The 23139-nt window shown below is 40.9% G+C and overlaps 1 protein-coding gene across 1 annotated transcript; it reads right to left on the bottom strand.

Annotated features, from left to right (window-relative positions):
• Positions 1–11221: 11221 nt before the first annotated feature.
• On the bottom strand, positions 11222–23075 carry CTHRC1 (collagen triple helix repeat containing 1). Its single transcript, XM_082364460.1, has 4 exons — positions 22790–23075; positions 17519–17740; positions 15011–15227; positions 11222–11753 (listed from the first exon to the last, which is right to left on the bottom strand). The coding sequence occupies exons 1-4, from the start codon at positions 22940–22942 to the stop codon at positions 11611–11613; spliced, it is 735 nt and encodes a 244-aa protein (XP_082220586.1). The 5' UTR covers positions 22943–23075; the 3' UTR covers positions 11222–11610.
• Between the last annotated feature and the right edge of the window lie 64 nt (positions 23076–23139).

Here is a 23139-nt window from a genome sequence, read left to right on the forward strand (position 1 = left end):
CTAGGTGACAGAATCTGTGATCTAGACCCTAAAGTCTATGTGTCACTTTTCCATCAGCTGTCAGGATGTTGGTGAACTCGTCTATGGAAATAGATGTCATTTTTATGAAAAGTGAACATTTTGGGACCCTTATGTACGTTGTATAGGTTCTTTAAAACGTTTAGTTTTACAGAGAAACTTTTTTTTTTTATAATAAAGATATTCAGCTCACCATGAAAAGCATAAGAGATTGACCAGTCAACTTAGAAAAATAACTAAAATCTGCTTATAGTTGAAGGCCCAACTACACAAAAGTTGGATTTGAAGGTTGTCCCTTATATATTTTCTGACAGCAAATATTGCAGGATTGTTTGTTTATATTAATGTAAGTTTCAATATATGTTCATTATGAATAGAACAAGCCTAGAAAGTGATAAACCCAATTCACACTCAACTTGTCAAAGGAAATAGCAATAAGCTTCTTCCCTTAAGTGAAGCATGTTAACCTTTTCCCCACCCAGGTTCTAAAGTAATTCCTAAGTAGACAAGAGGTATGTGGAACATGATGTATTATCTTTATTACTAGAACCCTCATTCTCTAATTTCAGCCTTATATCTGTGTAAAAGAGGGCTTCCTTACACCGAGCCCCATAATGATACAGACATACGCATCCAGCCACAGACAGCACTGGACCCAGACTATTTTGCCACCTGCCCTTGTAAGACTTATGGAGAATTGGAGTCCAACGCATGCTTTCTGTGAGCAGCTTATTCCCAAAGAAATTGGAGAAGGTGCTACTCATGCTCACTTCTTTGTCCCAAACTCAAGCAAGTCATCACACCTCTACCAATCTAGGTCCAACCAGGAGACAGAACACGGTAAATTTAACCAGAATTGTTAAGCTATAATAGAGTGAAATAAATACAATTGCCCCTCTGTATCCATGGGTCCTGCACCCCGGATTCAACCAACTGTAAATTGAATTGCAGTAGATTGAATCCTCAGATGCAGAATCCTCCAATGCGGAACCCCGGGGTACTGAGGGCAGACTGTACTTCTCCATTTTATATAAGAGACTTCAGCAATCGCAGGGGACTGGGGGGGGGCAAGGGGAGCCTTAGAACCGATTCCTTGCTCATGCCGAGGGATGACTGCGTGTTGAGAACTCTTAACAGTACCCTAGGGCAGAGGGAGAGTACCCAAGGAAAGGCAAGCTTGGAAGAGGATCCCCCTCTGTCATTCATACCTCTGATAGAATAAAATTTAAAGGCAGGACAAAAAAAATTAAACATAAAATTCTGTTTGGGCCTTCTCCCTCCCTAATGTCCAGTGTGCATCTGCATTACACATTAAGCAGAGCTCCTCAAAGGTGGGAGTGCCTGCTCAACTTTTTTTTGTTTCTTCTGAAGCTAGCAATGTAACTTCTTAAAGGAATAGTGTTCTTTCCCAGCTCTGCAGGGGGTCACCGCGACTCCCTGCTCGCTTTGTATGTGCTTACCTGGACTATGTATCTTAAGGTGAACTTTGTATAAAATATCAGCATGTCATTTTGATGTATGATTCTTTGTCTCAAAAACGTATAAGTCTATGCCTTCAACTTCTAACAGGTGGACGAGGTCTCAGTGCTTTCTGAGAATCTGCTTCCCGGGTTATAATACTCAGTTTGGCTCCAACAGAATTCCCTTTTTCTTAACTTGATAGTTAACTGAATTTTGGAGAAGGTACGATTGCAGATGACCACTGGCCGGTGAGAATGTTTGCTGGGTTGCCTGTGCCAGAACTGGTTTAGGGTCATCTGATAAATAGGAAACAATCACCTAGGACACAGGCAAGCCAAGGCATGTAAGCAGGTTGCTGAGGAAGCTGGGATGTTTCTGCAGGTGCCAAGCCAGAGCGGACATTGTCCACCTTGGAAAGGTCTCAGGAACAGCCCTGCAGGGGGCAGGAAAGTCGGGTCATGCTTGGGAGTGTGCGTGGTGAGGGCTGTGGGTTGCTACAGCATGAAGCCAGAAGCATGCGGTGTGCCTCTTAAGACCGCAGCAAGGTGATCACCAAGCCTCCTGGGCTGGGGCTACAAGGCAGTCAAAGGACTGAGCACTCTGGGTGTGCAACTGGAGAATGAATTTGGAGCTGGGAAGCAATAAGTTCATAACCAGCTCAGTCGACCCCTTTGACTTCTCAGCTTTCATATGCACATTCTACACACATTTCAATGCCTGCCCAACAAAGAAACTACATTTTAGCAAGAAACAGCTAACTCTCTGATAAGTGAAGTTCTTGCCCTTCCCCCAAGTAAAACACAAAGCCTCAATGGTCATTGAATCCATTGCTGCCTATATTAATTAGGCCTCAATTTCAGTCTTAGGTCCCACTAAAGACTACATTGTAAAGTTGACCTCCACCTAGTGTTATATAAAATTAAAATGGGAAGGAGAAGTTAGAATAAACACATACATATAACAGAAAATATGCAAAGCTACCAGTCCTGGTTTCTGTAGTTATTCATGAGGTCAGAGTTGACGTCTATAGCTTCCACCTTCACCCACTTATTCCCTATTTTCCTTGCCCACAGCCAGAACCCACAGCTCCAGATTCTTTTCTGGTAGAATGATTCAATCCTTCCCTTCTGAATGGTCTGAATCCTCAATTGTCCTGCCTTTTTCCAGTTCCTGTAGCTTTCCATTGATCTTTACTGTTGGCATGGAAGTATTGAAAGGAACCTCAGAAAATCTCCTGGGTTCCAGAAAAAATCCTCCTTGCTTCCATTATAAAGGCAAGCAATATCCTGCGGTAACTGAGATCATAACACCAGTAGATTAACCTTTTTCACCTGTTGATTCAGTGGTATAAGGACTGTAAGATGGCCAGGGGGCCAGCCTGTGGTAGGCAGAATTCTAAGATGGATCCCACAATTCCTGCCCCCTGGGGTAAACACCAGTGTAATTGCCTTTGAGCATTGTAGGGACCTGTAAATACAATTGGATATCACCTTCATGATTATAGAACAATATGGCAAAAGGAATTTTGCAGATGTAATTAGGGTCCCTAATCAGTTGACTATAATTCAAAGGGAGATTATCCTGGGTGGGTCCAACCTACCTAATCAGGCAAATCTTTTAAAAGCAAAAGTTCTATTCTCCAGGATAGATCACATGTTAGGCCACAAGACAAGTCACAGTAAATTGAAGATTAAAATCGTTTGTTGGGCTGCACCCCACAGGCCTGCAAGCCTCGTAGTTGCCAGCCTCAAGACTGAAGAAAGAGCCTAGAGACAGCAACAGAGACATCAGTGACTTATTGGACAAGAGATCTTACACACCTGAAGCAAAGTCCTGGAGCAACACCTCACTGTGCGTGGCAGACAGCAAGCAGGACATGGCAGCAGTCTTTGCTACTCGGGGGAGAAGGAGGCTACCATTTATAGGGGGAATTAACGTCAGGTTGGCTCATAAATCACCAGGGAAACCAGCAGCTGGGGCAGGGAGCAAGCATATAGGCAGTTACTAATTAAGCCCTATAATTAAGAAGATTGGATAGTCATGTGAGTGAAGCAGGTACTGGCTGAGCAGGGGATATACAGGAGCAAGAGGACAGTCATCCTGAACGGCCTGGTCAAACACTCCACCCTTACATATCCTGTACGACCTCTATAATCTTGGCCCATACTTCTTCTGCTATATCCCTGAGGACAGGTAGGTAGAAGTGCAACTGCAACCAAATACCACAAATGCAATACAGACAGTCCAACAGTTGGGCAAGCTTTGGAACCAGGTGCTTATCAAGTCAATTTTTCATGGACTCTCAGAGGTTGACAATGGCATTTTGCTGTAGAGCCAGCAATCAAACTCATTTCTCAGTGAGGCCACCATTGTCACCCAGTCCACAAACAGATTCCCTTCACTCAGAGTAGGACAAGATGCAAGATGTCTAACAGGCACAATATAGGGAAGATCATGACCGTTAAGCAAAATACAAGCAGTAACATCATCCTGAGGTAATGCCACTCCTGTCTAAGCGTTTTGTCCTGGCCTGCAATACCATACCACCTGCCCACCCTCAGTCTCCATAGCCAGTGCCGAATACTGGAGAGGTGGTGTAACAGTGCACAGGGTTAGTATAATGGTGCCTTTCTACAGTAGAGGCCTGGATTAATTACCTTAGTAATCTGAGGTGGGGCTGGGTAGAAGACAGGTGAAATCTGTAAATCTGTAAACATTTCTGATCCTATTCCCCAATGGGACAGCAAACCCAAACCACTGAGGACTTACCTGCCAGTCCTAAGGGCTATTTATAATATGTTCCCCTGGGGATAGATCCTGTGAAGGGCAAAAATGAGTTGCTGTCCTGATGTAGTTGGCAACAGTCCTTCGGTGGTCAACAGTTGAACTCGAACAGTGTTGACTAGTTACCTCCGGGTTAACATGGCGTCGGCACTGGGATGATTGCTCCTGGGATGTGTCCACATGTTAAGAGTGAGTTTCCCATCTCAATTGTTGTTTAAGTAGTCTCTTCATAGCCCGGTAGCAGTGGGGTTGTAAGGCAGGTGGAAATGCCCGTGTATGTCCTTTGTATCGGCCCATTCCTGAACTTCATGGCCAATAAAGTAGATTCCTTGGTCACTATCGATGTCCACGGGGATCCTATATGTTGCATACAAATGAATAGTGGTTTTTTGCATGCTCAAAGAATCGGGTAGTTTTTTTGTAATGTCTTCCACCTGTTGTAATGTATCGTAGACTGCATATAGCTGTTGTTCCATCACACTCTATCATTGCTCTGCCCCCTTCCATAGTTGGGATCAAAAGCCCAAGGGCACTCTTATTATTTTGCTGTTGCCACAGACCTCAACCAAACACTCCCGGGTAACGGGCCATGTTCAATTCACAAGTCTGTCTCTGAATTCATATCCCTAAAGCCTGTGTCTGTAATTGTTTAGGGGTGGTAGGTCAGGGGTATGCTTGTATTTTTGTAGATAATCCAGGTCCTTGAGTTTTGTCTCTATTCACCAGCCACCCCCGTGCAGTCAGATGAATGAGGAGCACTGGGCTGCTACTTTTAAACTGGAAAAAGACTTAGGTTAACAGGATATCATCAACATAATGGAAGAAAAAGACACCTCTCATGGTACACAGCTACCACAAGGCCCCACATGCTAGTAGACGGCCTCCTCGCGATCACCTCCACAACTTTCTGTTTCCCATCCTTATGTCCTGACATCTCAGCTCTCAGGAGTTTTCTCACCCAGAGACAGCAACAGAGACATCAGGGATTTATTGGATAAGAGAAACTTACACATGAAGCAAGGTCCTGGAGCAACACCTCACTGTGCGTGGCAGACAGCAGGCAGGACACGGAAACAACCCTCACCACTCCTGGGAGAAGGCGGCTACCATTTATAGGGTGAATTGATGCCAGATTAGCTCATCAATTACCAGGGAAACCAGCAGCTGGGGCAGGGGGCAAGTAGGTAGGCAGTTACTAATTAAGCCCTATAATTAAGAGGATTAGAGAGTCATGTGAGTAAAGCAGGGACTGGTTGATCAGGGGAGGTACAGAGAGCAAGAGAACAGCCATCTTGAGGGCCTGACCATACATCATAGCAAGCATCTTTTCTGACCACAGTGCTATGAGACTAGAAATCAACTACAAGGAAAAAACTACCCAAAACACAAACACGTGGAAGCTAAACAATATGCTACTAAACAACCAATTGGTCATTGAAGACATCAAAGAGGAAATAAGAAAATACCTGGAGACAAATGAAAATGAAAACACAATCCATAACCTATGGAATGCAGCAAAAGCTGTTCTAAGAGAGAATTTTATAGTGATACAAGTCTACCTCAGAAAGCAAGAAAAATATCAACTCAACAATCTAACCTTACATCTAAAGGAACAACAAACAATACCCAAAGTTAGTAAAGGAAAGATATAAAGATCAGAGCAGAAATAAATGAAATAGTGACTAAAAAAAAAAAAATAGAAAAGATCAATGAAATTAAGACCTGGTTCTTTGAAAAGATAAACAAAATTGATAAACCTTTAGCCAGACTCATCAAGAAAAAAAGAGAAGGCCCCCCAAAATAAAATCATAAACAAAAAGGGGCAGTTACAACAAACACCACAGAAGTACAAAGGATCATAAGAGATTACAATGAACAACTATATGTCAATAAAGTGGACAAACTAGAAGAAGAGGACAAATTCCGATAAAGGTACAATCTCCTGACTGAATCAGGAAGAAGTAGAAAATATGAACAGATTGAATGACCAGGAATGAAATTGAGTCTGTAATAAAAAATCTCCCAACAAACAAAAAATCCCAGACCAGATGGCTTCACAGGTGAATTCTACCAAACATTTAAAGAAGAGTTAACATCTATCCATCTCAAACTAGTTCAAAAAATTGCAGAGGAAGGAACTCTTCCGAACTTATTCTACGAGGCCAGCATCACCCTGATACCAAAACTAGACAAAGAGAACACAAGAAAACAAAATTACAGGCCAATATCACTGATGAACACAGATGTAAAAATCCTCAACAAAATATTAGCAAACTGAATTCAACAACACATTAACAGGATCATACACCATGATCAAGTGGGATTTATTCCAGGGATGAAAGAGGTTCAATATCTACCAACCAATCAGTGTGACACACCACATTAACAAACTGAAGAATAGAAATCATATGATCAGCTCAATAGATGAAGAAAAATCTTTTGACAAAATTCAACATCTATTCACGAAAAAAAAAAGGCCACCTACTGAATGAGAGAAGATATTTACAGAGGCAAATATTGTTTGGTTTCACTTATATGTGGAATCTAAAAAACAAAACAAATGAACAAGCACAACAAAACAGAAACAGAGTCGTAGATTCAGAAAACAAACAGCTGGTTGCCAACCAGACTTATCATGGCGATTATTTTGAAATGTATAGAAATATCGAATCACTATATTGTACAAAAGGAACTAACATAGTGTTGTAGGTCAATTAGGTTTCAAAAAGAAACAGACAAACTTATGGAAAAAGAGATCAGATTTGTGGTTACTAGACGTGGGGATTGAGGGGAGGGGGAAGCGGATGAAAGTAGTCAAAAGGTACAAACTTCCAGTTATAGAAATAAGTACTAGGGATGTAATGTACATGATAAATGTAATTAACACTGCTGTATGTTATCTGTGAAGGCTGTTAAGAAAGTAAATGCTAAGTTCTCATCAGTAGGAAAAAAAATTTTTTTTCTATTTCTTTTATTTTGTATCTATATGAGATGATGGAGGTTCACTAAACTTATTGTGATAATCATCTCAAGATGTACTTAAGCCAAATCATTATGCCGTGCATAATTATGCGTTATATCTCAAGGAAACTGGAAGGAAAAAAAAAGTTTCATAATATCCCATGCTGGCTAGGGTAGGGAGAACAGAAATTCTCCAACACTATGGGCAGGAGTGAAAATTGTCATATTTGAGGGTAAGTCAGTAATATATCAAAATTTGAAACGTGCTTCCTCTTGGACCCAGGGATAATTTGCCCTACAGGCACATTTGCAGAAATGCCCCAGGACATACTCTGTGTGTGCAAGGAAATTTCATTGCAGCATTGTTTGGAACAGTGGGAATAGAAAGCGATGTTAACAATCAGTCACTAGGGTCTAGCTAAATAAATGATGATCTATTTTATTACTATAATGGAATGCTGTGTAGCTGTTTACGAGGATGAGGTAAACATACATTCGTCTACATGAAAAGACATTCTTGGGACTTCCCTGGTGATCCAGTGGTTAAGATTCTGTGCTTCCACTGCAGGGGGGAACGGGTTCGATCCCTGGTCGGGGAACTAAGATCCTGCATGCCGCACTAGCGGCCAAAAAAAAAAAAAAACCAAAAAAATCCCACCAAAACAACAACAACAACAAAAAAGATGTTCTTAATGTTAAATGAAAGATAAAAACATGTTTCAGAACAATAAAAAAGCAGAAGAGTTCTCTTGCTAGTCTGGAAGCAAAACAACCATGTTGAGATAGGAGGGGCCGCATGGCAAGGCCCTGAGAACGACCTCCAGGTGCTGAGCGCCATCCCCCGCTGACAGCAAGAGAACAGGGACGTTAATCACGCAGCTGCAAGGCACTGAGTTCTGCTAACAACCACATGACCTGTGCAGAGGACCCTGAGCCCCAGATGAGATTGCAGCCTCAGCCAACACTTCGATTTCAGCACGGTGACACCCTGAGCAGAGGACTCAGCTAACCTGTGCCTAGATCCTTGACCCACAGAAACCATGGGATAAAGACATTTCTGTTATTTTAAATACATAGTCTCATCTTCCAATTCAGTGGAAACATTGTTGTATCCCCTGGCAGAAGCATTCCCTTACTGGATACTTAGATATCCAAACCAGCAGAGCTCAAAGTTGTCAGGACAGGAAGCAAAAATCTGCAAATGGGTTATAAGATGTAATAGTGAGAGAAGCCACTTCCACTTCTGCCACTTGTATTCTGGCTATAGGAGTGAGAACACCATGTAATGCTTTCTGATCCAAAGCATATACTGCACCTGTAAGACAGAACCCCATTCTTTCAGGATGTTGTCTACCAACTGGTACCATCAATGAGTCCTCAGTAAGCCATTTCCCCTTTCATTTAGGCCAGTCACTTCCAGGTGATGGGGGATGTGGAAAGACAAGTTAATTCCATGGGACAAGCCCTATCGCTGCACTTCTTTGCTGTGATATGAAGTTTCTTGATCAGAAACAATGCTGTTTAGAGACTTACCTGGTGGTCCAGCAGTTAAGACTCCGTGCTCCCAATGCAGGGGGGCCTGGGTTCAATCACTGGTCAGGGAACTAGATCCTGCATGTCGCAACTAAAGATCCCACACGCGGCAATGAAGATCCCACGTGCTGCAACTAAGAAACAGCACAGCCAAATAAATAAATATATATATATATATAAGAAACAATCCTGTTTAGAATGTAAGGTGGTGGATAAGGCATTCTTGTGAGTCCATGAATGGTAGTGCTAGCAGAAGCATTAAGGGCAGGGAAGACAAATCTGTATCCAGAATATATGTCTATTTCCACGAGAACAAACCTCTGCCCCTCCATGATATAAGTCCAGTGTAATCAGCCTGCACTAGGTGACTGGCTTGTCCCCCTGGGAATGATGCCATATTAGAGACTCAAGGTTGGACTCTCTGTTGGCCCATTAGGCACTCAGCAGAAGCACTAGCCAGGCCAGCCTTAGTAAGGGAAATTACATGTTGTTGAATCCATACATAACCTCCATCCTTGCCACCTCAGCCTCTTTGTTTAGGGGTCTATTGAACTAGCACTGGAGTGCTGGAGAAAGAAGCTGACTCACATCCATAGCGAGTTATTTTGTCCACCTCATCATTAAGAGCCTCCTGTGCAGTTGATGTCCTTTGGCGGGCATTCACATGGGACACAAATACCTTCACAGTCTGTGCCAATTCAAAGAGGTCTTAACTAATGTTCTGGTCTCCACTCAATATGTCCTTAATCCCAGTCCCCATTTGTCACAACTTTTACCCATCTTGGTTAACTTCTACCTATCTTCAACATTATTTCATCTAGGCCCCCTCTCACCCACTTTTCCTTTCCAGGTTATTCTGAAGCAAATTCCAGACATCATATCACTTTATCTTGAATATTTCTGTATCTCTAAAATATAAGTGCTATTTTAAAATAACCACAATACTACTTCACACCAAAACCCAAAATCATTTTATATCAAATATCTATGTTTAAATGTCCTGAACTATCTCAAGCATCCAAATAAAGTCCAAACACCGAAAAGAGTTAATACCTATTAAATCTCTTTTAATCCATGTTTTCCTTTTTCTCCTTTGTTGCAGTATATTTGTTGAAGAAACCCAGTTGTCTTTCAAGTTTTCCATAGTCCTGATTTGCTGATTATAATCCTATGTCAATTAACATATTCTTCTATCCCCCGTATTGCCTAAAATTTAACGGTTGTATCTGGAGGCTAAATCAGATCCAGGTTTGATTCTTTCTTGCAAAACAACTTCTTGGGTAGTGTTATGTGCTTTCCTTAGGGGGCACATAGTCTTCTTTTCATGTTGGAATGTTATCAGTCATTGATGATCATTGCTAGAGCCCTAAAATCATGCAGGGTTGAAAAGAGGGATATCCCATCACTTTCTTCATTTGTTATCTATACCAATATATATTACTATAAAATACACACACACACACATTCCATAGAGAAATTTTCCTTCATCAACAATTTGGTTACCCAGAAATACAGTTCATGTAGAGAAAGCAGAACAAATGCTTTGCTTTTTTCCCCAAATTTCAAAGTAACAAGTTGATTTCCTGGCATCCTCTAAGTTGACCAATGAATTTTATTTTAATATCATTATGAACTCATGCATTTAAACATATCTGATGTGTTTCAAACCATTCCAGTTGTTATCTTCATTGATGCTTAAATCGTATCATCTTTGCCAGTGAGAACCAATCCACATTGGCTCTTGGATCCTGTTGAGTCGTCTTTCATAGTTGCCAAGATGTTCCAGGCTCATCTTGTACATTTCCTGCCCCAGAGCTGAAATCACCCATTTCTTCAAGGTGCCTTAGTTCCTTTTAGTAGGAAATGGTATATAGAGATCACAATCCGGGCATTACTAGTTTGGTCATTATTTCTAGGTCTTTTCAGTAAACAAAGCTAGGAGATTCTGTTAATTGTTTTATAGCTTTATTTAGGATACCTTATGAGTTCATACTGACACTTCCAAGTCAAGCCCAGGATTTACTTAACTTTATCAGTCTTACACCTGTACTTCCTTCATCATGAATTCTTTCTGATCACCTCAGCCAGAAGTGATAGGTCTTTCTTTGAATTATACCACCTCTTCAACAACTTTTGTCACAATCAACATATTAATCTTTGATTTGTTATTTTTGTGTGTATCTTAGTTTCCCTACCAAATGGTAAGCAATTTGAGACCAGAGTCCCCGTCTTTTTACTCTTTGTTAAATTAAGATAAAATTTGTAAAGTGCTAGTGCATTTCCTGACACATAAATATCCCTTTCTCTTTGTATCCCTCAAAATATGGAACAGGACTATACATGTACCAAATTTAAAACATGATTGTTAAACGGATAAATACAAAATCAGGTTTATCCTCAACTTTCCAGATATAAAGTACCAGAAACCCTCATTTTAGTGGCAATTACGTTAAAGATATTAAAGTTGTTTGAAATAAGTTTTATTTCACAGATATAAAACAATTCTGAACATTTACAACTCATACAAAGACTGGTAGCTTTTATATTTTAAAAAGTGCTACACTAAGAGAACAGGAAAGAAACGGAGACCGCAATAACATTCCAAATTATAGGTTCAGGGAATGGGAATATGAAGAAAGTATTTTAATTTTCTACAAAAATCCCAAAACCAGTTTTGATGGAAGGAAAATGAATACTGGATCTAAAAACAGTGTGAAATCACACTTTGGTCTGTAAACACATTTAATTGTGTTTTTTCATTCAGATGTACACATAAAAATTATATAAGGGGTCACTAAAATGAACCATTCAAAGGTATAATACAAGAGAGGTAGGGAACAAAAACGAAAGGATTTATTTCGGCAGCTCTTCAATAATGATACGGGACACTGAATTCCATCCCGTAGAGGCATCTCCTTTCGGGTAATCTGAGCAAGTTCCAACCCAGATAGCAATGTCTACTAGGCCGGCACCAATTCCTTCACAGAGTCCTTCCACTGCAAAACAAGGTGAGAATTACAGATCTCTATAGAACAAAAAGCAAAAACCTTTAGCTCAACTGTATTACTTCAGCAAGCTAGGTTAAATCTACTTAATGTACAGGGAATTAAAAATGCTAATACTTAATAAAGGTCTTATACAGATAAGTTCTCTTTTTCTTAGCACATAAATATTTTTAAAAGATGTATACATATCCATTCTATGAAATAAGCTTCACGGAGAATTTTCTTAGAGGTTTTAATCATAAAGGGAGACTTTGTTTAGTTACAGAGATGACCTAAAACAAAAAAAAGCAATTTATTTGACTAAACAAAGGAAGCCTACACTTTTAAAAGCCAAGACTTCGACGTGATATGTAAGTCTTTTGTAAAGAAAGCCCTTTCCAACACTTACCTGTATACACTTGATGGTATTCAACTAGAAGAAAAAAGGACTTTTATAACATTAAAAGAAAATTCTAGCGTAATCATTATATCAGTCCTTCAATCCAGAATTTCCTCACCATGAAAAAAACAAAAAACTAAGTAAATCCTGTTTTTCCTCTGTGTTTTTATGCTTTATAAACAAGTGCCTTTTCACAGGTCCTCTCGACTTTCACATACTAATATATATAAGTTGCATTCCTTCTTATCAAGGCTCTTCTCCAACATTAAAAAAAATTCCCCCAGTGTTGATTTTAATAGGCAAAAGGTACAACCCCTTTGACGTCTGTGTCAGGGGGAAAAGGTTGGCAGATTGGCACATTCTTTAAGAAAACGGGTTCTTACATATAAGTAGGGTAGGGATGACCACATGTGACTGGTTAGTTTTCCTATCTGGTTAAGGTTAGTGCATTTGAACCGAGCCAGGGGTTGCAGGCCTAAAGCAATCTGCTTCCACCAGCTGTGACATCAGTGAATTGAAGGCAAGTCCCTCTGAATCTGGGGACCTGTGACTGGTTCAGGCCCCTTTCAAAGTTGGGAGAACTAAGCAGTGCGTGCCCACAGTCCCATTTAATCTAGAATTCTCAGTATCATGCCAGGTGAGAAAGCCTGGAAATCCTCATGTTCTCCCAAGGTCTTGACATCCACGGCCTAAAAATTTGTTCACTTCATCCCACAGGAGGTCAGACAAGTTTGCGTTCAGTGTCAGCCTCACACGGGACGGGGAGAGTCAAGTGGTCACTTCATGGTCTTTAACAAATGAAATAATGTTTTTTGAATGAATGAACATTTTTTTTGTGATAAGGTAGTATTGCAGCTTATTAAGCACTTAAACTATGTTGGATTAGGGGTTCTCAACCTGTTTTCCTCCTAGATCCAGGTAAGAAGATGACATCCTAATGTATGTCAAACTCCCATGGACATATCCAAGGCTTAATGTCATCCTCTGATGTGCAAACTGTAAGTGCATCCCTTTCCTTTCCCTCAAGAAAGAGTATCAGTGTGCAAGGGAAAGTGAATTTATTATAGAGGTAACCTTTAACTCATCTTAAGACAAAAACTGTTATGAATAACAAATTACTTCTGACATTCTACCCAACTGATCACACCAAATAAGTTTCCACAACATGGTTGGGAAATGCTATGTTAAATAATTTACAAAGTATATGTATGTATAGGTCACAGTTCCTAGGCCTGAGAGCTTACATTATAGCAAGATATTAACACACACATTTAAAGATACTGCAATAGAAAGTAAGTTGCTTATATCAACTACTATTTAAACACATATCACTTCCTAGTCAAATTTTGTATTTTATACCCAGATTTTAAAAATTTTAGTTACTGCTTCTCAGATGGAAAGCACCTCTTCCTTTATAGCACAGAACTTAGTGAAAAGGCTTTTTCATCTGATCAAACCTTGTCTTGGGAGACAAGAGAGCAGGGCTCTGGTTTCTGCTCTCCAGGACAGAGTCGACTGTTCAGGGTAAGACACTTTATTTCCCTGGACCTCCTCTATGTGCAGAGAGAAGGGGTTAAAGTATCTTCTTTACATCTTGAGGATATTGTGGGGATCTGAGGAAGAAAATGGAAGGGATGCCCTTGATTTCTTAGGGATAAATGTGCTCTATTAATTTGGGGGATCAGTATCTGACTTGATCCCTAAGAATGCTGAAATATTTCTTCTGGTTAGCAGTGAGGGGATCTCTTCTCTTCCCTCTGACATTTTTAAGTACAAGATTCGTGAGAAATCCTTTCAAGAAATCAGGGAAATGAAGCTATCGCTATCGACACCTTGTGATTCTCTCGGCATGTGTTGTGTTATGGTGTGCCACACTCCCAGCTCCTGCCACACAGCAACTCAAGAAAGCAAAATAGCTGGCAGCCAAATACTCATAGTGGTGTGTCTGGGTGATGACATTAATAGGTAGTTTTTTCCCCTTCTACTTTTTGGGAGCTTCTAAACTCTTTCAATGAACCTTAAAATACAGCAAAACAAACCCCAAAAAACTCAACAAAAACAGAACAAAACAAAACAAAAAACCCAATAGTTTTGGGGTTTTTTGGCCACGCACAGCATGTGGGATCTTCCCTGACCAGGGATGGAACCCGCGCCCCCTGCAGTGCGAGCGTAGGGTTTTAACCACTGGACCACCAGGGAAGTCCAAGGTTTTTTTTTTTTTAACAGCTTAAGTGACCACTGGTTTAATTGAATGTCGTTTCTTTTATAGGAGGTAGAAGCAAACAGAGAATGCAGGAACAATATAGAAATGTTCTCTTTTACAAATGCAGCAGACTGTACCTACCTTTTTAAAGAACAAGGCAGAGAAATCAGCCTTCTTATCAATCTAAGCCAGTGGTTCTCAAGCTTGGCTGAACATTGAGATAACCAGGAGAGACTTTGGAAGTTCCATTGCCTGAGGTGCAACCAGACCCGTTAAGTCAGCCTTCATGGAGGAGTGTTACCCAGGCACGGTGATTTTTTAAAGTTCCCCAGTTGAACACAAGGTATAGCTAAGGTTGAAAACCACTGCTCTACGGCATTATTGGCTATTTCGCCATTTCATCTAACTCAGTGATTTTCAACCTTGTGATCTTTTAAAAAATACAGCTGCTGGGGACTTACCCCAAGATTCTGATTCAGGTGATCAGAGATGAGACTCAGGCATCCACATAGTTTTTAAAAGATCTATAAGAAATTCTGAAATGCAACCAGGATGGAGAATTATGCACAGAAAGCTTGCTATGACCTACCATGATAGTGGACTCAAAACTAATCTTTGGTCTCTAAAGATCTGAGGCACATTCTGCAACGTCACCATTCTACATACCAGAAGAAGTGCGATGAATGTTAATTGTCGAATTCAGTTCAGGGCTTCCTTGGTCCAAATAAATTATGGCTTCAATAGGAAGAGGTCCTGAACATTCAGCTCCATTGAATGTGAAATACCAACGCTGACAGCATGCGCTTCTGCATTTTAACCGAAGCGAGCCACTGAACAAAACTCTTAGGGCGCTGTTCGAACGCATCTTTGTGAATGTACACTCCTGTCACAAACACAGAAATAGGGTTTAATTAGCATTTTCAATTTTAATTAAAAAGATGCTTTCAGATTGTATTGTGCATTTTATTTAACTATCCTTTTCCCCAAACTGCATTTAAAAAGCTTAGCTTTTACAGAGGGAAAGCAGTTCTCTGCAAATGGAAAAGAGACTCTGATATTAGAAACTCTAAGAAAATAGAATTATGGCTTTCTTAGAATTATTCACGCCATTGAGGGTATCTTTCAGTTTTTACCAAAAACAGCCAGTCTTCAGTATTTTAGACCAAAACAGTCTATATATTTACTTTTCTTTTTATTCCAAAATTATTTCCTACGTTCTGGATACTACAGATACAACAGTAAACAACACAGAATCCCTGCCCTCATGGAACTTACATTCTAGACTAGCACTGCCCATATATATTACTTTGACCTGTTTTTTTTTTTTTAATATTTATTTGACTGCGCTGGGTCTTAGTTGAGGCATGCGAGATCTTCATTGCCTTGTGCGGGATCTTTTAGTTGCGGCATGCGGGATCTAGCTACCTGACCAGAGATCGAACCCAGGCCCCCTGCATTGGGAGCACGAAGTCTTAACCACTGGACCACCAGGGAAGTCCCTAACCTGTTTCTTTTTAAGCAACAGAAAACAGTATCAGGAGTAAAGCATAGGTGGGGTTTTTAGTCTTTACCTATATGACACAATGATAAGACCCAGGTCTTTGCAAAATTTGTTTGTCTATTGGCTCATGGTCCTACTACCTTTTACCTGTAGAAGGCTCCCAAACCCATTCTGACCACTGCTAAAAGGAACTTGAAAACATATTGTATTAATAATCCAGAGTCCACAGGGCAAGTTTTTAGAGAGAACTCAGCCAGCAACTTTTTTTTTTTTTTTAATTTTTTTAATCTTATTTTATTTTATTAATTAATTTATTTATTTATGGCTGTGTTGGGTCTTCGTTTCTGTGCGAGGGCTTTCTCTAGTTGTGGCGAGCGGGGGCCACTCTTCATCGCGGTGCGCGGGCCTCTCACTATCGGGGCCTCTCTTGTTGCTGAGCACAAGATCCAGATGCGCAGGCTCAGTAGTTGTGGCTCACGGGCCCAGTTGCTCCGCGGCATGTGGGATCTTCCCAGACCAGGGCTCGAACCCGTGTCCCCTGCATTGGCAGGCAGACTCTCAACCACTGCGCCACCAGGGAAGCCCAAGCAACTTTTGATGAACTATAAATAAGCAACCAGTCTATCAATGTCAGGTGTTTAAAGAAGTAGGCAACATGTTAACAAAATGCTTTCTAAGAAATCACGTGTGAAAATATAACTGGTCAGTCACCAAACTATGGAAGCTATATGGAAATTCTACCACACGGAAATCAAATCAAGACAGTCTCTAACATTTTTATAGATAATAGAGCGGACATTAAAGAGCTGAAAGAGGAGCAGGGATAATACACAGATTGCTACTTAGAACCTGAGAGCTTTATGAAAATAAAATCTCTTCTATTTGCCTGGTGGTAGTAGTGGTTAATATCAAGGAATAATATATTGTGGATATAGAACCGTGTACAGAGTCTGTCAACAAAAGAAGAAAGAGGCTTGAAATGGCACCAACTTCAACTCTGTGCCAGCCCAGTGGACTTGCCAGTTACTTTGGAAGCAAACACTAATCAAAGTGACTGAGTCATTAATCCAAATGCATTGCCAGATAGGCTATTTTGAGTAATTTTTCTCCCTAAATATTACAGAATAATTTTAAATGGTCATTGTAGTGTATCTCTGGTCCATTCTACTTCTCTTAAGCTTAGCAATTTTAAGCTGGGCCTGCTACCCAGAATAAGGACAAATACCAATGGACTTCCCACCTCTAGATAATTCCAATCATGTGTTAATTTCTTGGATATTTCTTTTCACCTTTATATCTGGAACCACAGCAGAATTTCTTAGACTAATTTAAATTCACTTTAGGACAAGATTGGAAAGTTGCTTACTGTCCAACACAGACACCTATGCTCTCCCTTTTTGTTTCCACTAAAAAAAAAAGAGTAAGTTATTTTAAGTATTGTTAGGGTTAAAATAATATGGTGATATATTTATCTCAGAAAGAGCTTTATAAAATTAATTCTGAAATGTTATCAATGTTTTCACTAATTCTAAGTTAGAAGTCACATGGTACACATTCCTTAATATTTTTTGTCTTTTAGTAAAAATAAAATAAAATCACACTTAAAATTACCACTCAACTATGAAAACCTTTAAGTTTTACTTCAACTTTAAAATAATTCAGACTTTACTTACCGCAATTTTTCCAAGGTCTATGCCATAATTCAGTGAACTCCACGAACACTGCTTATAGTTAGGCGTCCAGGACTCCTCAAAGACTTCCCTCAGGCATTCCCCCTTTTCTCCTTTGAATCCATCTCGACCTGGGATCCCAGGGGTACCAGGGATGCCATTGGCCCCAGGGCTCCCATCTCGCCCAGGCACCCCCGCGGGCCCTTGTAAGCACATGCCATTATACTGCAACAGAAAAAAGAAAGGGGGAAAAACTCCCTTCACTTAAGATTCAAAGACTCAGTCTGATCAGAACTGCATTTACTTTGAGGACTTGGAGTCAAGAATCCCTTCATACCACTTGCCCATGTTCCAGATGAGTTATTTTTTATATATAAAGAACCGATTTTTAAACTTATTTCTAAAATATTAGGATTTCTTTCCTATTCTTTTTTTTTTTTTTTTTTTTTGCAGACTTTACACATACACACAATCAAAGAAGAGAAAATGTTTTCATTTGTCTGCTTTTTTCTACTGCTCATTAAGAGCATACACAATTTTTGGGAATTCCCTGGTGGTGCAGTGGATAGGACTCTGTGCTCCCAATGCAGGGGGCCGGAGTTCAATCCCTGGTCAGGGAACTAGATCCCACATGCATGCCGCAACTAAGAGTTCGCATGCCACAACTAAAGAGTCCTGTAGATGCAACTAAGGAGCCCACCTGCCACAACTAAGACCCAGTGCAACCAAATAAATAAATAATAAAAATCTTAAAAAAAAAAAGCATACACAATTTTTAAATGGCTGTATTCTAAGGTAGACATAATTTGATATACTGCTCTTTTCTTCTAACCCTACATATTGTAAAGAGACTTGGATTTCAGAATTATACTTTTACAATTTTATGCAAACATTGCACTATTTTGGGATCGTTATTTCTATTTTTTTTCTATCGTTAACATTATTGTAATGAAAATCTTTATCCACATAGCTTTTTTCTTCTTTTCAATTATTTCCCTAAGATAAATTCTCAGAGATATAATTATAAAATAAAATCTTAACTCAATAGTTATCTTACACTGGCAATATCTCTAAGCTGGATAAGCACACATGCTTCTCCTCCCTATTTTCATGTGGAGGAAGTGTTGGAACACTTCTGGCCTCCAACCCCACTCAGCCCTCTCCACCAAGAAGAAGGAATAAATAATCTCATTGCAAGTGACCATTAGTCTTTAATACGGTGGCAGTAATCTAACAAACTCTTAAGTGCTACGATTATCTCTGTTTTCCTTGGGGGGGTGGTGCCGTAGTATCACGTAGAAGTTGAGTGATAGATTCTAGAGTCATATACTCTGGATTTTAATCCTGGCTCCACCATTTATTAGCTATGTGAGATAGAGCAAGTTATTCAACATTTCAATGCCTGTTTCCTTAACTGAAATATGGGGAAAAATAATAAAGATTCTTACCTTGTAGGAGATTTAAGTGAGATAATACATAAAATGTGCTAGAGCAGTACCTGGCACATAGTATATAGTCAGCCATGATTATTCTTATTATTTCCTCAAGACCATGTGAGATAGTGGCCCAGGGCAAGTGTGTCCACTCCCTTGAGTGGACTAGGACTGGGGAAGAGAGCATTAGCAAACCTGCTGGGTAACACACATAGCCATAAGCCACCCACAGCAATACAGCTGCATCGGTGGTAAAGCTGGATCTCCATCTGCCTAATCCTCGTGCCTATCCCTGAATTGGTCCATTATTAGACCCTTCAAACCGCAAGCCCAATTCATTTAAATTTTTACTTTAACAATCCCTATTTGTATAAATGATCTAATACTATCATTCTCTATAAATATACTGTCCAGTGAGAACAAAAAAAATCAAGATTCCTTATATATTAAAATAACTTCAAAGCTTTTTTTTTTAACATCTTTATTGGAGTGTAATGGCTTTATAATGTTGTGTTAGTTTCTGCTGTATAACAAAGTGAATCAGCTATATGTATACATATATCCCCATATCCCCTCGCTCTTGCATCTCCCTCCCACCCTCCCTATCCCACCCCTCTAGGTGGTCACAAAGCACGGAGCTGATCTCCCTATGCTATTCAGCTGCTTCTACTAGCTATCTATTTTACATTTGGTAGTGTATATATGTCAATGCCACTCTCTCACTTCATCCCAACTTACCCTTCCCCCTCCCCGTGTCCTCAAGTCCATTCTCTACGTCTGCATCTTTATTTCTGTCCTGCCTCTAGGTTCATCAGAGCCTTTTTTTTTTTTTTAGATTCCATATATATGTGTTAGCATACGGTATTTGTTTTTCTCTTTCTGACTTACTTCACTCTGTATGACAAACTCTAGGTCCATCCACCTCACTACAAATAGCTCAATTTCATTTCTTTTTATGGCTGAGTAATATTCCATTGTATATATGTGCCACATTTTCTTTATCCATTCATCTGTCGATGGACACTTAGGTTGCTTCCATGTCCTGGCTATTGTAAATAGTGCTGCAATGAACACTGTGGTACATGCCTCTTTTTGAATTATGGTTTTCTCAGGGTATATGCCCAGTAGTGGGATGGCTGGGTCATATGGTAGTTCTATTTTTAGTATTTTAAGGGACCTCCATACTGTTCTCCATAGTGGCTGTATCAATTTACATTCCCACCAACAGTGCAAGAGGGTTCCCTTTTCTCCACACCCTCTCCAGCATTTATTGTTTGTAGATTTTTTGGTGATGGCCATTCTGACCGGTGTGAGGTGATACCTCATTGTAGTTTTGATTTGCATTTCTCTAACAAAGCTTATTTTTTAATTTCACCATCTAGGATTGGATATGGTCATATTATTAAATTCAGTAATGACACTGCCTAGGAAAGATCCTTATGTATCTAATGTTTGCCAATCAATCTTCTCACATCACCAATTTGATCTTTATTTTGCTAAATGATTTTTATGACTTTGACCAGTGCCATTTTCCTGAAAGAAAAAAAAAAAAGAAAAAACTTCTATTTATTTGCTGCCAGAGAAATAATAAGAAACGTATTTAACAAAATTGCAAAAGTACTCAAAGAGATGCTAAAGTATAAAACATTCTAGTTGGCTTAATTTTACACTTAATTTTCATTTTGGTAGATATACTTTATTTAGTAGATTTAAATTTAAACTTAGTAGATATACTTTAATTTTCATTTAGTAGATAGGTTACTTTCACTAGCAGATATATGCAATGTTTACACGTAGATTTCAAGTGGGAAGGGAGAAACAATAAAACTTCTGGTATTCTTTGATTTTTTTTTTCACTGTTATTCCCCTCAGAGCAAAGTTTTATTTTTCTATATATGAGCAGTTCTTAACGGGGGACAATTTTGTCCCCCAGAGGATACCTGGCAATGTCTGGAGACATTTTCGGTTGTCACAGCTTGGGAGGGAGAGGTTGCTATTGGCACCTAGTGGGTAGATGGCAGGGATGCGGCTAAGCATGCTAGATGCACAAACAACAACAAAGCAACAAAGAATCATCTAGCCCCAAAAGTCAATTGCGCCATGGTTGAGAATTTTTATTCACCTTTTTATCTAAAAACTGCATTTCAGAGACCACATAATTTTACTGAATTCGGTTCCACAGGTATTACATCTGCCTTCTTTCACTTCTTTCACTAACCCAGCACATGATTAGTATCAGGTAGGGGTTCCATGAATGTCTGCAGAAGGAACCCCTGTTTCTTTCACTGGCCACCAGGGGGCAGAGCTTGTTGCACGCTTGAAAGGAAGGCTTTGAAAGATCCCGTACAAAGAAGCTGCTTTATAGAATCTGTTGAAACCTTAATGACTGTGTGGATTCTTTCCCCCCAGCAAAACCAAATCCAATCTACAGGATGCACCTGAGCCAGGCTGCACAATAAAGTTTTCCAAGTCGGGCTAGAGTTGTGGGAAACCGCAGGTACTGTAAATCCTTGGAGGGAAAGAAATAAAGTTGCTAGCTTTATAGGGAAAGGGGGTATTTTGTGTATCATAACGACAGATTCATAAAATGCAGACTGCACATGAACCACATTCATTTGGTAGAGTTTTAAACAATTTAGGCACTAAAAATAGAACTGTAGCCCTGAACACACAGTCTGCTTTGTGGAGCAAAATTACATAGCACCACACCAAAAAGTGCAGTGTGGAACGGCAGGAATTTTTTTACAGAGCTTTTGAATCTGGCATAGAACTAGCTGCCAGGGAGCTTGGCTTATTAGCTCAGTTTACAATGGCAGCTTGACAAATTCGAAACAGTTTTTTATCAAAAAAATGCCCCCTCTTATGTCCTGCAATGCCTGTAACCCATATTTGTCTGCTTAAAGATTGAAGTTTATTGTATGCCAAGGAATATGGTGGTTTTGAAATGATCACTCTTGCTCCAGGGTAGAGAACCACTCTGCCCTTCACTGGGTTTGTTGACTTTTAGAAGGAAAGAGCTTTAAGTAAACAGACCTTCCCATAGATTACCCCTTCAGAAAGCACTTGGGCTATTTATTTGCTCTGCTGGTAACTGTCTTCTCCCTTAGTTCAGCTGTGATGCTCCTACCTGGTGGTCACAGGCTGAAGACCCAGGGTGTCTGGAAGGGCTGCCCATCTGTCTAAACAGAACAATGAAATGGGTCCTTGGAGGGTTAGTGCTGGGCCCCTTCGTTTCCCCTTCTGATCGTAAACCCTCTGAACAACTCCTGGCCCAGCTGTGGTCGTCCAACAAAGTAAACTGCAGCCCATACTCCCTAGGAAGATGACCCAACATGACTCACTGTCATCAAGTTACAAAGAGTTGGACGGATGTTGGGTGAGGATTGTTATTCTCTCCCGCTGGCAGATGTGGCCACCAGCCCCAAGAGCGGACACGTTGCAAGTCCCTGGCCCAGGCCCACCCAGGAGGTCAGTTAGTCCAGGGTGTCCCAGGCAGCTCCCTGGCCCACGTTCTAACCTACCCAAGCTCCTCATTCTACTCTCATTGCAGCCCTAACCCTCTCCATCCCTGGGGGGCGGGAATCGATGGGGGCTCAGAGGTCAGAAATTATTGGGCGACTCCCTGTACTCTGGGGCGTCCCACACGACCCGTGGGGCATCTCTGGTTCACGATGGCCCTCTCATATCGGTCTCCCTCGCCAGTTCCAGGACTCCACTACCCGCAAAGCCCAGGTCCTTCCTTCCGCGTAGACTCAGACAAAGCGGGACCCCCAGGCGCACGCAAGACATACACCCCCTCCCCCGTCCCCGCTCGGGGCTCTGTCCCCTCCACCGGACTCACCAGGTCCACCACCTCCCTCTGCCGGAGCAGAGCCTTTTGCTTCCCCTTGGGGGTCTCGGAGGCGCTCGACGGCGCCCGCAGCTGCAGCAGCAGGAGCAGCAGGAGGCCGAGGAGCCGCTGCGGGGAGGCGGTGGCGGGGCCCTGGAGGCGCATGGCGCGCGGCGGCCCCGGGACGCGCAGAGCAGGCGAGGAGGAGGAGGAGGCGACGACCCGGGAGCCGGGACGTGATCACAATCCGGCCCCGCCGCGCTCCGAGGCCACCGCCGGCTGCATCAATGCGCCTTTCAGCCGCATGCTTCCCCCCGCCCCTCTCCCTCCCGCCCCCCGGACACAGGAGTTTCCCTCCCGTC

This window comes from Balaenoptera borealis, assembly GCF_965194805.1.
Source record: "Balaenoptera borealis genome assembly, chromosome: 17".
In the NCBI taxonomy this organism is placed as follows: Eukaryota; Metazoa; Chordata; class Mammalia; order Artiodactyla; family Balaenopteridae; genus Balaenoptera; species Balaenoptera borealis.